The sequence below is a fragment of the Andrographis paniculata genome, unplaced genomic scaffold (assembly GCF_009805555.1).
Source record: "Andrographis paniculata isolate CXL003 unplaced genomic scaffold, ASM980555v1 Contig78END, whole genome shotgun sequence".
In the NCBI taxonomy this organism is placed as follows: domain Eukaryota; kingdom Viridiplantae; phylum Streptophyta; class Magnoliopsida; order Lamiales; family Acanthaceae; genus Andrographis; species Andrographis paniculata.
Window position 1 is genome coordinate 3,879,966 of NW_026137615.1, and position 18,981 is coordinate 3,898,946.

The window sequence follows — 18,981 nt, forward strand, 5'->3', positions numbered from 1 at the left end:
GTGAATGGTTCTGTATTTAACTCTACATAAATTAAATGAATATATTAGTAATATTTTTCTAATTAATAAAATACTATTATTTTTTAATCTACTGTATAACTTAAAAATACCTGAATTGAGCCGGAGGGATTATTATTTTATTTTATGCTTCCCCAAGATTAAAAATAAAATATATACGTATAATATTTTTCATTTCTTTTATAAAAAAAAAAAACTTTTAGTGAATTCAAAAAACAAAATATTATATTCAAAATTTTAATGAAACAAAAGTTTAATTAAAAAAAAAAAAACAAACCCAAATGTTGATATGACAGTGATATTAATTATGCTTTTAAGATATTTTTATCAAATACTTAGATTCATAATGTAATTAATAATTTGAATAAATTTTATTTTCCATTTGCCGTTAATGTCATTATCATCGTATTAATTTTAATTAATAATTAATTAGTTTTACTTTAATTTTTATAAATAAAATTATTATGCCACTAATTGATCGTGAGTTTATAGTGCTATTTTTATTTTTTTAAGAGTTAAATTTTAATTTATTTACTATGTAATTTTATTATCCATTATAAAAAATAATAATATTTATTATTATAAAATATTATATTTATTTATTATGTTGGAACTGGACCAACTCAACACTAGTATGGTATTATCTGCTTTGGGCTGAGCCGCACGGATTTGTTTTTGAATATCCTCCAAAAGACCTCGTACTGGAGTTCACTTTGGGACTTATATTTTTTTCGCAACTTCCAATGCGGGACTTGAGATTGCACCCAAACATATTATTTGAATAAAAAATTAAAATAAGAACACAAAATCAAATTAAAAAAATAAAAAAATCATTATGAAATTATACAATAAGCGTGTCTGTTTAATAATTTTTATAAGTTAAATCGATTCTAATTTAAATTGAAATTAAATATTATTTATAATTTTTATAAAAATATATTATTTTTTAGTGAAAATATTATATTAGAATACTAATTAAATAAAATGAATATGTGTGTAGTATTTACTATTTGTTGTAGATTTTATGTCAGTTATTAATATTTTTAATTTTATTTAGGTAAATTTATTATTATTATTTTTTAAATTATAAAAACAATACTACTTTCTTTAAATAATGTAAGATAAAAAGAATAAAATGAATATTTTGAGTGATATAATATTGGATATAATATTAAAAAAATAAAGTAAATAATAGAAAAGAATTAAAATTGATGCTTATTTATTTATTTATTAATGTGGGAACTTTGTTTAATGTTGTTTGTTCTGCTATTTTAATTTGTTTAAATATATATATATATTTTATCAACAATCTATTTAATTTAAAATTTTATATTATTAATCATATACTACATTTTTAAATAAATATAAAAATTTGAGAGAGTATTTGTTTAAGATATTATATTAATTTTTTTGTGTATTTATATGTATTTTAATTTCAAAGTATTTTTTATATTAAGTATGCAAAGTGATAATATAACAAAAATATTATTTTTTTAAAAAAAATTGATTTATGTGTATATAATATATATATATATTATATTGTAGCATGCACAATTTTTTTTGTTGTATAAAAAATACTTTTACTTTTATTAAAAAACTGTTATAAATTTATTCATACAACCAAATTATTTTCTTGACGCAATTTTTAATATATAATATATATTATACTATTTTATATATATATATATATATATATTTTATGCATCACATAAAAAAACATTTGAAACTAAAATATAGTAAAAAAATAAAAATTTATTAATGGATTGAGTTTGAAATTTGATTTTTATTTTTTCTTTTTGGAATTTGGAGTATTGATTTTTTTTTTATCTTTAATTTTTTCATAAATTTAAAATTACTATTAATAAAATATTATTCTCTCTTTTACGCTTTAAGTATTATATTTACTTTTGTAAGTATTAGATTTAACATTAAATATATTTTTATATTTGTGTAATTTTTTATACAAATATTATTATACTAGTATAATAAGACACTAATATAAATAATTTTTATTTTTTATTTTTAATTTGTATTACACTTTGATATAATAATTAATATTTACAGATCATATCTAAATGTAAAAAGTAAATATTACAAGGACGGAAGAAGGAAGCATTATTTTTTTTAAGGAAAAAAATAATTTTTGGTCCCAATATAACAAAAATTCATCAATTTTGGTCATAATATAAACATCTTATCAATTTTGGTCCAAATATAACCAAAACTCATCATTTTTTGTCTCAATATAAATTTTTTATCAATTTTAGTCCCAATATAACCAAACCTCATCATTTTTGGTCAAATATAATTAAACCTTATCTTTTTTTGTCCCACCGTTAACAAACCGACGAAAATGCTGACATGGACTTGCAAGATTGTGCAATTTCTTCAAATATAAATATAAGATTTGATTTCTTTTCACGTTAATATTTTCCGTCGGTTTGTTGATTGTGGGAAAAAAAAAAGGTTTGATTATATTGGGACAAAAAATGATGAGTTTTGGTTATATTGGGACTAAAATTGATACAAAATTTATATTTGGACAAAAAATGATGAGTTTTGGTTATATTGGGACAAAAATGATGAGTTTTTGTATATTGAGACCAAAATTAATAAAACTTTTATATTGAAACCAAAATTGATAAAATGTATATTTTTAATTGAGATAAATGAACATAGTAAAAAGAATACTTTAAGGGTGTGTTTGTTTGAGGGTTTGAATTTGGAGTTGGGATTTGAATAGTAAAAATTTTGAATTTGAACAGTTGTATGATGTGATATAAATAGGTGTTGATGTGATGTTTTGAATGTAAAATTGATTTTTAGTATAATATAAAAAATGAAAAATAGGTGTTTGATTTGATATTTTTTGGGGGAAAAAATAGGATGAATAGTGGAAATCCAAACAAATCCCTCAAACAAACACACCCAAATTGATACGGACGAGTACAATACATTATTTTAATTCCATAATATTTTTACAATTTTTAGTACTCCCTCAGTCCAGCTACGAAGTATACATATTTCTATTTTGGGACGTCCAATGACAAAGTAATAATTTCATTAAATATTTTATTTTTTTTCATAAATACCCTTAATTTACATCACATCATTACTTGTATACCAAATACAAGGGTAAAAATATCATTATACTACTTTTACGTACCTATTATAATTAAAATACTATTATTTCTTAAATTCCGTGCCAAAACTAAATATATACTTATTGTTTAGACGGATGGAGTATTTCATAACAAAAACACTTAAAATTATCAATATTAAACAAATATATTACTAATAATACAAGATCAAAAAGTTAAAGATATTCAATGGTTTTCTAGTAGTTAGATTTAATAATGCATGGCCATGCAATTGCTATGATTTTTTATTTTATTTTCTTTTTAGTTTATAGTTAATTTTGATAAAATAAAAACTTTAACACTTGTTTGCTAAACTTAATTACATTATATTTTCACCATGGTTAATTACCAATTAAATTTTCAAAAATATTTCTAATTATTTTTTTCTTTTTATAATTTTTCAATAAAATATATTAAGTAACTTTTTTTTAAAAAAAAAAAAATTGTATCGAATTCAAATGGACTATGTAATTTAAAAATTATTAAAAATATTTAATTTAATATCTTCAAATCGTAAGATAATTTTGTTGGTAAATCTCCAAGGAGAGGAGAGGAGCATAGAGCTACTTGTAGGCGTTCGACACGTGTCCCCTCCCATTAACTTAAGAATTAGTGGTTAGTTTCCTTTGCAACTAACGCCAACTGCTAACAAAAGCATCATTTTGTAAACACTTTTACTTTTTAAAATAAGTAAAAAAGTGATATAACTAGTCAGTCACTATGTATTATTTAATTTATGTTTTATGCTATATTTTATATAAACAAAATTACTTGGTCAATACTATCAAAATTTTAAAATATATTTACATAAACAGAGCAATAAAACTTATATAATATTTAATGTGCGATAGCCAAATAAATATTATAGTTACTTTCTTAATATAATTATAAAATTATTTTACAATTTATATTGATAAAAAAAAAAAAAAATTGATTCGTTCTAGCGAAGAAAATCGTCGAACCGGCGTTTCCCGACGAGCTCACCGATTCGTATCGTGAATTCGAAAAACGGGTCGACGAGTATGTCGCGTCGGAGACTGTATCGATGCTCGCTCTTCTACCCGACAAAAGCCCCGATCGTGGTTACGTCACGGAAATTCTCGCGCCCGTGAACAACATATCGAAGCGTCTCCACCGATACGGATTAACGAACGCGGAAGGTTACGCGCGAACGTGCTACATACTAATCCTACTTGACGACGATCAAATCGTCGACTGGTTCGTCGGGATCGTGCGGCGGTGGGTGAGGTGGTTCTTCGACTGCGACAATTTCGCCGAAGTGAAGCGGGCAATATCGACCCAGGTGCGGATGTCGTGCATACGAACGTTGGCGTCGAAGTACCGAATCCACGAAACGGAGATCGCCAAGAAGTTCGACGAGGAGCTGAGCAGGATCCCATTGTCGTCGACGGACGAGATCGAGCTCGAGGATCTTTATTCGGACATGGTTTCGAGCGAAAAACGAGCTCGACGGCGCGTCGATGTACGGGGTGAGCGACAGCGGGGTGACCCAGGTCGATATCGGCACTTAATTTTTAATATGGTTTTCGATTTATATTAAAAAAATATAATATATATAGTTTTGTACAAAATATATAATATATAATTTATACACTAAAAAATATAATAGTTTAACATAAAATATTACTTCCTCCATCCCACTTAATTTGTCCACTTTTTCTGTATCTGTCCGTCCCATATAAATTATCTCTTTTCTGTTTTGGAAATATAATTATACACTTTAATCATATTTTAAAATTCATAATTTATAAAAAAAAAAATTTAATTAACTATTCAGTTATTTTAATCTATAATTATTTTTATTATACCATAATTATTTTACTAATATATTTCTTAATTACTTACTAATTACATCATAACTAAAACTTCTTGTCCCAACTAAAATTGACAAATTAGTTGGGTAATATTTTTTTTTACACTACTTTAAACTAAAAATACAAAATTAATATACCAGTAAAGTAAATTTTAAATTATTAATCTATTTAAAATATCATTAGTAATATAATAAAATTAATGATTATAAATAAATATATGTAATTGTAGCAGTATATTCAAATAAAATATTATATTTTTATAGAAGCAATAAAATATAATTTAAATATAAAAATATATATACATATAATATTAAAAAAATTATTTTAATTTTTATTAGATTAGATAGGAGGGTATTATATATGGTAAGTTTTTAAATTAGGTAAGTAGCCGTTAAGTATAATAATTTTGATTTTGAATTTGATTTTAATTTTAATATACACATAATATTAAAATGTGAAATTATATATGGTAAGTGTTTTATATTAGGTAAGTAGCCGCTAAGTATAATGATTTTGAATTTGAATTTGAATTTGATTTTAATTTTAATATACACATAATATTAAAATGTGAAATTATATATGGTAAGTGTTTTATATTAGGTAAGTAGCCGTTAAGTATAATGATTTTGAATTTGAATTTGAATTTGATTTTAATTTTAATATACACATAATATTAAAATGTGAAATTATATATGGTAAGTGTTTTATATTAGGTAAGTAGCCGTTAAGTATAATGATTTTGAATTTGAATTTGAATTTGATTTTAATTTTAATATACACATAATATTAAAATGTGAAATTATATATGGTAACTTTTTATATTAGGAAAGTAGCCGTTAGATATAATGATTTTGAATTTGAATTTGATTTTAATTTTAATATAAACATAATATTAAAATATAAAATTATATATGGTAAGTATTTTATATTAGGAAAGTAGCCGTTAGAACATATATTATAAATACTCTTGATTTTTATATTGATATTGTATACATTATTATAAGCAATGCAAATGCAAATGAAGGGGGTGGGGGGTACGAGCAGGGGCAGGGGCAGGGGCAGGGGCGGGGGGTTCTGAGAGGAAATTAGGAATTACGAAGAGGTGTGCTTACATGAGGGAGGGCGATCCATTTAAGGAAGAGGTCAAGTGCAGTGCTTAGGAGGGCGATCCATTTAAGGGAGAGGTCAAGTGCAGTGCTTCGATCTCCATCGATCGATCGATGCAATAGCAGCAAAGCAAGGGCAGGGGCAGGTGGAATTCCGAAGGTTTTGTGAAGAGGGTTCTGGAGAATTTCGGAGAACCAGCTGAAACTTGTCGACAAGTAAGTTTTGAGCTTTACTTTTACTGCTCTAGTGGTAATGTAATTTTGGTGAAAAATGGTTTCGAAGAGGCTTATGCTGTCCGGGGAGGGATCAGTGGCAAGAAGGGATGGCATGGTTATTTCTATATGTTTCTTTTTGTCTTGTGTTAATCATTCAAGAAATTATAGTATGGCACTTTTCTTGGAAAATTTTAGAATCCAATCTTGGAACTTTGGCACTTTTCTTGGAAAATTTTAGAATCCAATCTTGGAACTTTGGCACTTTTCTTGGAAAATTTTAGAATCCAATCTTGGAACTTTGACACTTTTCTTGAAAAATTTTAGAATCCAATCATGGAACTTTTCTTGGTTACGATGTACCTAATAATGAATGCTTTTAGATTTGACTCTTCACTTAAGCATGTGATTTCTTAGTTATTCTTGATCGATGATGTTGTGTGCTTATTTTGTAGGAGACGAGGGAGTGGCCGGATGATCGGACGACCGTAGGGAGTAATTCGTCCCTTTCCTTTTACATTTATGCATTTAATTTAATTTAGCATTTTGCATATAGAAATAGATTTATTTTTACGTCCGTCCCGGGACATGCATGCATTAATTTTGTTTCTATATTTTATACTAACTTATTTTTTAAGTGTTTTTAATTTGTAGGTAAAGCTTACGGGGAGACGAGGGAGTGGCCGGATGATCGCACGACCGTAGGGAGTAATTCGTCCCTTTCCTTTTACATTTATGCATTTAATTTAATTTAGGATTTTGCATATAGAAATAGATTTATTTTTACGTCCGTCCCGGGACATGCATGCATTAATTTTGTTTCTATATTTTATACTAACTTATTTTTAAGTGTTTTTAATTTGTAGGTAAAGCTTATGGGGAGACGAGGGAGTGGCCGGATGATCGGACGACCGTAGGGAGTAATTCGACCCATTCCTTTTACATTTATGCATTTAATTTAATTTAGCATTTTGCATATAGAAATAGATTTATTTTTACGTCCGTCCCGGGACATGCATGCATTAATTTTGTTTCTATATTTTATACTAACTTATTTTTAAGTGTTTTTAATTTGTAGGTAAAGCTTATGGGGAGACGAGGGAGAGGCCGGATGACCGGACGACCGTAGGGAGTAATTCGTCCCTTTCCTTTTACATTTATGCATTTAATTTAATTTAGCATTTTGCATATAGAAATAGATTTATTTTTACGTCCGTCCCGGGACATGCATGCATTAATTTTGTTTCTATATTTTATACTAACTTATTTTTAAGTGTTTTTAATTTGTAGGTAAAGCTTATGGGGAGACGAGGGAGTGGCCGGATGATCGGACGACCGTAGGGAGTAATTCGTCCCTTTCTTTTTACATTTATGCATTTAATTTAATTTAACATTTTGCATATAGAAATAGATTTATTTTTACGTCCATCCCGGGACATGCATGCATTAATTTTGTTTCTATATTTTACACTAACTTATTTTTAAATGTTTTTAATTTGTAGGTAAAGCTTATGGGGAGACGAGGGAGTGGCCGGATGATCGGACGACCGTAGGGAGTAATTCGTCCCTTTCCTTTTACATTTATGCATTTAATTTAATTTAGCATTTTGTATATAGAAATAGATTTATTTTTACGTCCGTCCCGGGACATGCATGCATTAATTTTGTTTCTATATTTTATACTAACTTATTTTTAAGTGTTTTTAATTTGTAGGTAAAGCTTATGGGGAGACAAGGGAGTGGCCGGATGATCGGACGACCGTAGGGAGTAATCCGTCCCTTTCCTTTTACATTTATGCATTTAATTTAATTTAGCATTATGCATATAGAAATAGATTTATTTTTACGTCGGTCCCGGGACATGCATGCATTACTTTTTTTGTTTCTATATTTTATACTAACTTGTTTTCAAGTGTTTTTAATTTGTAGGTAAAGCTTATGTGGAGACGAGGGGATCCGCAAAGATCCTTCGATCTCGATTTAAAATACAAGGCAAGTGATTTTAATATTATTTTTTTGTTTCCTATACATATATACTAATATCTATTTTAAATCTTTTTAGATGCATACGAGAAGGAGTGGCCGGATGATCGGACGACCGAATACATCATAGGGAGTAATCCGTCTCTTTCCTTTTACATTTATGCATTTAATTTAATTTAGCATTATGCATATCGAAATAGATTTATTTTTACGTCGGTCCCGGGACATGCATGCATTAATTTTTTTGTTTCTATATTTTATACTAACTTGTTTTCAAGTGTTTTTAATTTGTAGGTAAAGCTTATGTGGAGACGAGGGGATCCGCAAAGATCCTTCGATTTCGATTTCAAATCCAAGGTAAGTGATTTTAATATTATTTTTTTGTTTCCTATACATATATACTAATATCTATTTTAAATCCTTTTTAGATTCATACGAGAGGGAGTGGCCGGATGATCGGACGACCGAATACACCATAGGGAGTAATCCGTCCCTTTCCTTTTACATTTATGCATTTAATTTAATTTAGCATTATGCATATAGAAATAGATTTATTTTTACGTCGGTCCCGGGACATGCATGCATTAATTTTTTTGTTTCTATATTTTATACTAACTTGTTTTCAAGTGTTTTTAATTTGTAGGTAAAGCTTATGTGGAGACGAGGGGATCCGCAAAGATCCTTCGACCTCGATTTCAAATCCATGGTAAGTGATTTTAATATTATTTTTTTGTTTCCTATACATATATACTAATATCTATTTTAAATCCTTTTTAGATGCATACGAGAGGGAGTGGCCGGATGATCGGACGACCGAATACACCATAGGGAGTAATCCGTCCCTTTCCTTTTACATTTATGCATTTAATTTAATTTAGCATTATGCATATAGAAATAGATTTATTTTTACGTCGGTCCCGGGACATGCATGCATTAATTTTTTTGTTTCTATATTTTATACTAACTTGTTTTCAAGTGTTTTTAATTTGTAGGTAAAGCTTATGTGGAGACGAGGGGATCCGCAAAGATCCTTCGATTTCGATTTCAAATCCAAGGTAAGTGATTTTAATATTATTTTTTTGTTTCCTATACATATATACTAATATCTATTTTAAATCCTTTTTAGATGCATACGAGAGGGAGTGGCCGGATGATCGGACGACCGAATACACCATAGGGAGTAATCCGTCCCTTTCCTTTTACATTTATGCATTTAATTTAATTTAGCATTATGCATATAGAAATAGATTTATTTTTACGTCGGTCCCGGGACATGCATGCATTAATTTTTTTGTTTCTATATTTTATACTAACTTGTTTTCAAGTGTTTTTAATTTGTAGGTAAAGCTTATGTGGAGACGAGGGGATCCGCAAAGATCCTTCGATTTCGATTTCAAATCCAAGGTAAGTGATTTTAATATTATTTTTTTGTTTCCTATACATATATACTAATATCTATTTTAAATCCTTTTTAGATGCATACGAGAGGGAGTGGCCGGATGATCGGACGACCGAATACACCATAGGGAGTAATCCGTCCCTTTCCTTTTACATTTATGCATTTAATTTAATTTAGCATTATGCATATAGAAATAGATTTATTTTTACGTCGGTCCCGGGACATGCATGCATTAATTTTTTTGTTTCTATATTTTATACTAACTTGTTTTCAAGTGTTTTTAATTTGTAGGTAAAGCTTATGTGGAGACGAGGGGATCCGCAAAGATCCTTCGACCTCGATTTCAAATCCATGGTAAGTGATTTTAATATTATTTTTTTGTTTCCTATACATATATACTAATATCTATTTTAAATCCTTTTTAGATGCATACGAGAGGGAGTGGCCGGATGATCGCACGACCGAATACACCATAGGGAGTAATCCGTCCCTTTCCTTTTACATTTATGCATTTAATTTAATTTAGCATTATGCATATAGAAATAGATTTATTTTTACGTCGGTCCCGGGACATGCATGCATTAATTTTTTTGTTTCTATATTTTATACTAACTTGTTTTCAAGTGTTTTTAATTTGTAGGTAAAGCTTATGTGGAGACGAGGGGATCCGCAAAGATCCTTCGATCTCGATTTCAAATCCATGGTAAGTGATTTTAATATTATTTTTTTGTTTCCTATACATATATACTAATATCTATTTTAAATCTTTTTAGATGCATACGAGAGGGAGTGGCCGGATGATCGGACGACCGAATACATCATAGGGAGTAATCCGTCTCTTTCCTTTTACATTTATGCATTTAATTTAATTTGACATTATGCATATAGAAATAGATTTATTTTTACGTCGGTCCCGGGACATGCATGCATTAATTTTTTTGTTTCTATATTTTATACTAATTTGTTTTCAAGTGTTTTTAATTTGTAGGTAAAGCTTATGTGGAGACGAGGGGATCCGCAAAGATCCTTCGACCTCGATTTCAAATCCATGGTAAGTGATTTTAATATTTTTTTTTTGTTTCGTATACATATATACTAATATCTATTTTAAATCTTTTTAGATGCATACGAGAGGGAGTAGCCGGATGATCGGACGACCGAATACACCATAGGGAGTAATCCGTCTCTTTCCTTTTACATTTATGCATTTAATTTAATTTGGCATTATGCATATAGAAATAGATTTATTTTTACGTCGGTCCCGGGACATGCATGCATTAATTTTTTTGTTTCTATATTTTATACTAACTTGTTTTCAAGTGTTTTTAATTTGTAGGTAAAGCTTATGTGGAGACGAGGGGATCCGCAAAGATCCTTCGACCTCGATTTCAAATCCATGGTAAGTGATTTTAATATTTTTTTTTGTTTCCTATACATAGATACTAATATCTATTTTAAATCTTTTTAGATGCATACGAGAGGGAGTGGCCGGATGATCGGACGACCGAATACATCATAGGGAGTAATCCGTCTCTTTCCTTTTACATTTATGCATTTAATTTAATTTGACATTATGCATATAGAAATAGATTTATTTTTACGTCGGTCCCGGGACATGCATGCATTAATTTTTTTGTTTCTATATTTTATACTAACTTGTTTTCAAGTGTTTTTAATTTGTAGGTAAAGCTTATGTGGAGACGAGGGGATCCGCAAAGATCCTTCGACCTCGATTTCAAATCCATGGTAAGTGATTTTAATATTATTTTTTTGTTTCCTATACATAGATACTAATATCTATTTTAAATCTTTTTAGATGCATACGAGAGGGAGTGGCCGGATGATCGGACGACCGAATACATCATAGGGAGTAATCCGTCTCTTTCCTTTTACATTTATGCATTTAATTTAATTTGACATTATGCATATAGAAATAGATTTATTTTTACGTCGGTCCCGGGACATGCATGCATTAATTTTTTTGTTTCTATATTTTATACTAACTTGTTTTCAAGTGTTTTTAATTTGTAGGTAAAGCTTATGTGGAGACGAGGGGATCCGCAAAGATCCTTCGATCTCGATTTCAAATCCAAGGTAAGTGATTTTAATATTATTTTTTTGTTTCCTATACATATATACTAATATCTATTTTAAATCCTTTTTAGATGCATACGAGAGGGAGTGGCCGGATGATCGCACGACCGAATACATCATAGGGAGTAATCCGTCTCTTTTCTTTTACATTTATGCATTTAATTTAATTTGGCATTATGCATATAGAAATAGATTTATTTTTACGTCGGTCCCGGGACATGCATGCATTAATTTTTTTGTTTCTATATTTTATATTAACTTGTTTTCAAGTGTTTTTAATTTGTAGGTAAAGCTTATGTGGAGACGAGCGGATCCGCAAAGATCCTTCGATCTCGATTTCAAATCCATGGTAAGTGATTTTAATATTATTTTTTTGTTTCCTATACATTTATACTAATATCTATTTTAAATCTTTTTAGATGCATACGAGAGGGAGTGGCCGGATGATCAGACGACCGAATACATCATAGGGAGTAATCCGTCCATTTCCTTTTACATTTATGCATTTAATTTAATTTAGCATTATGCATATAGAAATAGATTTATTTTTACGTCGGTCCCGGGACATGCATGCATTACTTTTTTTGTTTCTATATTTTATACTAACTTGTTTTCAAGTGTTTTTAATTTGTAGGTAAAGCTTATGTGGAGACGAGGGGATCCGCAAAGATCCTTCGATCTCGATTTCAAATCCAAGGTAAGTGATTTAATATTATTTTTTTTGTTTCCTATACATATATACTATCTATTTTAAATCTTTTTAGATGCATACGAGAGGGAGTGGCCGGATGATCGGACGACCGAATACATCATAGGGAGTAATCCGTCTCTTTCGTTTTACATTTATGCATTTAATTTAATTTAGCATTAATGTCGGTCCCGGGACATGCATGCATTAATTTTTTTGTTTCTATATTTTATACTAACTTTTTTTCAAGTGTTTTTAATTTGTAGGTAAAGCTTATGTGGAGACGAGGGGTTCCGCAAAGTTCCTTCGATCTCGATTTCAAATCCAAGGTAAGTGATTTTAATATTATTTTTTTGTTTCCTATACATATATACTAATATCTATTTTAAATCCTTTTTAGATGCATACAAGAGGGAGTGGCCGGATGATCGGACGACCGAATACACCATAGGGAGTAATCCGTCCCTTTCCTTTTACATTTATGCATTTAATTTAATTTAGCATTATGCATATAGAAATAGATTTATTTTTACGTCGGTCCCGGGACATGCATGCATTAATTTTTTTGTTTCTATATTTTATACTAACTTGTTTTCAAGTGTTTTTAATTTGTAGGTAAAGCTTATGTGGAGACGAGGGGATCCGCAAAGATCCTTCGATCTCGATTTCAAATCCAAGGTAAGTGATTTTAATATTATTTTTTTGTTTCCTATACATATATACTAATATCTATTTTAAATCCTTTTTAGATGCATACGAGAAGGAGTGGCCGGATGATCGGACGACCGAATACACCATAGGGAGTAATCCGTCCCTTTCCTTTTACATTTATGCATTTAATTTAATTTAGCATTATGCATATAGAAATAGATTTATTTTTACGTCGGTCCCGGGACATGCATGCATTAATTTTTTTTTTTCTATATTTTATACTAACTTGTTTTCAAGTGTTTTTAATTTGTAGGTAAAGCTTATGTGGAGACGAGGGGATCCGCAAAGATCGATCTCGATTTCAAACCCAAGGTAAGTGGTTTTATTATTATTTTGTTGTTTCTTATATATATATATACTAATATCTATTTTAAATCTTTTTAGATGCATAAGAGAGGGAGCGGGCAGATGATCGGATGACCGAAAATATAGAGTAGTTAGTCGTTTTTCGTTTATATCTTCGCATTGCATTTATATTAGCATCTTACATATAATAATAGAATTATGTTTAGGTCCCCGGACTTGGATGTATTAATTTTGTTTCTAAATTTTGTCCTTATTTGTTTTAATGTGTATTTAGTTTGTAGGTAAAGTTTATGTGGAGTCTACTACTATCAAATCCATATTCGGCACGAACAAATAAAGATTTGGGTCTAAAAAATAGTTCCAAGCTATTTTTAGGTCAGGCCAAGCCGGTATGGTTGAATAACCAAACTGGTTTGAGGCCTATGCAAATTATGACGTGCCTAGCAGGGTCTAGTTGATTAAAATATTCTAAGAAAAAATATTTTTTAATATAATATTAACTATATAATAAAATTAATAATTAATTAATGTTTAAATTCTTAATTATCAATAAAATACTTTGTCCTAATTATATCAATTTAGATTAATATAATTTATTATCTAATAAAAAATGATATATTATTTTTAAAATCTAATATTAAAAATCTGCGTTGGGCTGGCCTGGCCCGGTATAATTTGAAACCGGGCCATGCCTTGGTTTGGGTTTTCAAGCCCAATGCAAAATCAGGCCGAACCTATCGGGCTTGAATTTTAAAACAGCCCGAGCCAACCCAAAAAATATTACTCCCTCCCTCGCAAAAAATGCACTAATTTTTTGCGTGGTGGGGGGAGTAATACCAGCTTTAAATTGCCACATTTTTTTTTCAAATATGATATCAACTTTCTCAAATAATAAAAGCAAGATACCTTGAAATATGAATCCACCGATATGCTGAAAGCTTTTTTCTTTAAATCCGCTGATATGCTGAAGCTTATTCCAGCAATACCTTTGTATCGAACTGCAATGGTGCACCAGAGAAGTCATTTTCCAATGCTTTTACATATACCTCTTCAAAGTAAGAAATAAGTAAAAAAAAAAAAAAAAACACAAATCATGCCTACACTGGTTTTTCAAATATCTATTATTATGAAATTGTCCAAAGCATTATTATTACGAAATACAGTTTACCAATTCTCTAAACTAAGACTACTTAGTATCAGCTCGCAAACAATTTGTCCATACCATCTTTAATGTGCCAACATAACTCAGGGGAAGAAAAAAAATGCCCGTGAGAAAATTATTAAGCACAACATGACAACTATTTTAAACATTTTAATAAAATTTGACCCATTTGCCTTATGAAAATATGTTCAGCAATTAGTGGACAAAAAATTAATGTTCATACATAGACACGAATACTAGAAACCATATTACTCTTTTTGTACATTTTTTATTATAAAACTCAGAAGGTAACAAAAAGTACACAACCATTTAAATAACACGTTGCAATACTTCAAACACACATTCGACTACGCATACCTGCAATACCCCTGGGTTTATTTGCAATAGTTATATTTGTAAGAGGAACTAAAATTTATTAATTGAGAAGATAAATATTGCATTCAAATAATATAATTTAGATAAAAAAAAAATTTATAGTCCTCCTCTCTTTACTTTTTATTTGCAATAGTTTTATAATTGTTTTTTAATTATAAAAAAGAAAAAAAATGAAGCTATAAAAAATAAAATAAAATAAAATAAAAAGATCAGAATATTTCATATTAAAAACAATATATAATAAATACTAATCTCCTCTGCTAAAAAACTATGGTCATATTTGGGTTGCACACAAAATTTAAAGAATATTGATATTATATTAATAGTTGGTAAAAAATATAAGCATAAAAAGTAGTAGCATTTGTGTAACAATAATAAAAAAATAATATTAAATTTTGCAGGATTTTACATGCTCGAGAGGTACGTCCGATCACTAGTGATTTCATTAGTATTATAAATATAAAAATATTAATATTTTTAAATTTTAAAAAATCATTTCTAAAAATAAATAGAAACAAAACGGTCATATTTTAAAAGTTTTTTTTTATCATAATGATTTCATTAGTATTATAGTAATATATATATAATATAAATATTTTTTAATTATAGAGATTTAAAAAAAAAAAATTACTTGTAAAAATAAATAGAGACCATAACGGTCATAATAATAAGATTTTAAAAGATCTTATGACTAATGGTTTCCTTAATTGCTAATCACCAACAGACTTGGATTGGGCAAGAAGAAAAAAGAACGAAGGAAAGGTAGACTTGGATGGTTAGAGATTCGACCTGGACTGCTGCTTGCAGCAACTCCATTTTTGGGTGACACGGTGCGCAAACCATTGGGAGTGCGAGGGGATGATTTCACCTGACAAAAAAAAAAAGAGAGAATACTTCAGTAATACAGCTCAGAGAGTATGATATCCGAAATTCAGTAAATGTAATTAAGATCACTTGCAATGGGACTTTTATATGCATTACTAACCCCATCAAAGAACCCGATTTTGGGAGAAGGCATTCGTAATCCTGTTGGTTTCCCTAAACCCTGAACAACGCTACTGGATTGCCCTCTGCCTGAAGTAGAAGAATTCGTTAGAGAAGTCTTCGATGGCTGGCACTGCAGGCCTTGGCAGCATCCTTCCTGCGCCGACAGCTACTTTTGGGAGTTGGGTTCCTTTACTTGTAGTAGTTAGTGTCAATAAATAATACTAACACTAGGCACAAGATGATTTCTGATTTCATTTAAACACACAAACACACACATGATGAGTTCCTTGGCAATGATTTCTGAATTCATTGTTAAACACACACAAACACCAACTAGAAAAATATGTAGTAATTGAGAAATCTTATTTGATCAAAGAAACAAGTAAAGCCGGAAAGAAAACATACTAGTGGGAGTCGAAAGCTTAGATCTCAACAACTATTTTGACAAGCTAAATCAAAATTTTCCTACTGTCCTCAACCTCAAGCCAATAATTAAGCTCCAACCAAATTTTGTTCTTAAACTTCACAGCTACTGAAGTACTCTAAATACAAAATAATATCCAAATCATTGCATGAAAAACAGAGGCAAATCTTCATATGCATTACGAAAATAGAAAAAAAAAAATCATGTAAACCTTAAAATCTACTTGTGTGTCCACCCATACCACCTGCAATAACCCCATTGAAGTGAAAACTTAAAACCAAATTTACAAGAATCGAATCAAATGAAAACTTCAGATACTTTCAAATGTACTGCATATCTCATCCCAAACCTAGTTTGGAAGCTTAAACCATTCGAAAAGATAAGAACACTAACAATTTCTTAAACATATCCAAAATCTGACTGTGCTAAATGCTAACACTAAATAAACAACCGCTGTAAGAATTTGCACCTTCTAAGGCAATATTATGATTCATTTAGATAACCTACAGGCTCTGCAACCAACTATGGTTAGAGCTAAGAACAACAACTTAGCAGAATTCATTCAATGGATGCAATTTAATCAATAAGAAAGAATTAATCTACCAACTTCAAATCGTGTTACCCAAATTTATAGATAAAGTGAATATTCGGAGCTAAAACCTAATTTGGACAGAGTTAAGGAGCAGAGCAAAACAAAAATTAAGCCAGTCAAATTTCAACCAGGCAAATAAACCAAAATCAACCGACTGAATCATGGAGGAAGATAATCAAAGCATCTACGCCCAAAATGCTACCATACTCACAAGATGATCAGCATAAAGTTGTATTATTAACTGGAACAAGGAGAGCTTCGAATTCATACCTGATCAGAATCGCTGATTCATTCATTCACACAGTCGAATTCATTCCCAGGATCATCCGTGCTCGGAAATGAAATGCCTGAATTCCAGTCACCATAGCATCAGGAAGACCTCTCCTACACCGCTGCTCCATCTCCCGAAAACAACGCCTCCACAGATCCATCCCGGCGGTTCCGAACCCAACCTTTCAACCCTAACTCCTTCGCATTATCAATCGCCCAATTCCGATAGATCCGACGCACCTTGCACTCTCCCCCTTATCACCATTCTCACCTGATTCAAACACCAAATTAGAACGAAACAGAAATCTATTAATGAAATTGAGAAATCGCTTACTGTTTTGACAGAGGCCTCCTCCTGCGGCGAGTTCATCGAGGACATAGTAGAGAATAGAGTGCGTAGACGGTGTCGGAGCAGAGGAGGAGGAGAATGAGGAAGATGAAGACGACGGTACAGCGGAGGAGGAGAACGAGGAAGAAGAGAAGTATGATGAGGAAGAAGAGGAGGTCGCGCGAATGTCAGGCGGCAGAGCGCATTGGCATTGCTACGCCATTGGAGATGCTTCAGATCTGAAATCGTGGTTTGGAACAATAGCGATTTTGTCGCCATTTCTGTTAAAGTCGCAAATCGGAAGTGTGGAAAAGTGATTGGTAGTGTTGTTTGTGGTTCTGCCAGAGTAACTATGGGTGTGTTTGTTTGGGGTTGAATTTTGAATTGGGATTTGAATAGTTAAAATTTTGAATTTAAATAGTTGTATAATGTGATATAAATAGATATTGATGTAATGTTTTAAATATAAAATTGATTTTTAGTATAATATAAAAAATAAAAAAATAAATGTTTGATTTGATGTTTTTTGGAAAAAAAATTGGATGAATAGTTAAATCCAATTTCCCAAACAAACACACCCATAATAAGGACTTTAAATGAGTTGTTTATTGTATGGGCCTAAACTAAAAATGGGTTCTGGCATAGTAATTATGTGTTTGTTTGGGGTAATGGATTTTAAATTCACTGTTCATCCTATTTATTTATTTTTTCAAAAATATCAAATTAAATACATATTTTTTATTTTTTATATTATACTAAAAATTAATTTTACATCCAAAACATCAAATCAACACCTATTTATATCGCATCATACAATTATTCAAATTTAAAATTTCTAGTATTTAAATCTCAACTCAAAATCCAAACCTCCAAACAAACGCACCCGTTATCTTTGTCAGTCCAGTAACTCCAGCCCAATAAAATATCTAATAAAATATTGTTACTTTTATTTAATAATATTTATGAAAATTTATTCCATTAAAAAATGTTAGATAAACATTATGATATTTTTTTATTCAAAAATCAGAAAACGAAAGATAAAAATTTGAATCTAAAACTTAAGCTCAAAAGATTTTGGCCGAACCGTGCCTAGTGCAATTTTTTTTAAAAAAAGAAATTGTTTAAATATTTTTTAATATATAATAAAATTACAACGTAATTGCACATTTATGGAGTGTATTCAATAGAGATTTTATTGGATTTTACTGTACTTTTAAAATTTTGGTGTATTCAATTCGGATTTTAAAAAGACTTTTAAATTTTGAATGTATTCAATTCAGATTTTAAAAAGTCTTTTAAAATTTTAATGTATTCAAGAATCCATTAACTTTAAAAATCCATGGATTTTGT

At 29.6% G+C, this 18,981-nt stretch overlaps 1 protein-coding gene across 8 annotated transcripts in view; it reads right to left on the bottom strand.

Moving 5' to 3' along the window:
* The window catches only part of LOC127239599 (uncharacterized), a 36,296-nt gene extending 18,347 nt beyond the window's left edge, over window positions 1–17,949 (bottom strand). For 3 of the 8 annotated variants that reach the window (XM_051257830.1, XM_051257829.1, XM_051257827.1), the window contains exons 1-2: window positions 17,638–17,948; window positions 17,304–17,574 (exon numbers count right to left, since the gene is read on the bottom strand). Coding sequence is in view for 3 of the 8 variants with exons in the window: in XM_051257832.1 (XP_051113789.1) it covers window positions 14,400–14,491; window positions 15,820–15,898; window positions 16,016–16,048 (204 nt within the window). In the remaining 5 variants the exon portion in view is untranslated. Of the gene's footprint in view, window positions 1–14,399; window positions 14,492–15,819; window positions 15,899–16,015; window positions 16,263–17,303; window positions 17,575–17,637 lie in introns of those variants that run through there. The other 5 variants (XM_051257832.1, XM_051257831.1, XM_051257824.1 and 2 more) reach the window with 5 other exon arrangements.
* Between the last annotated feature and the right edge of the window lie 1,032 nt (window positions 17,950–18,981).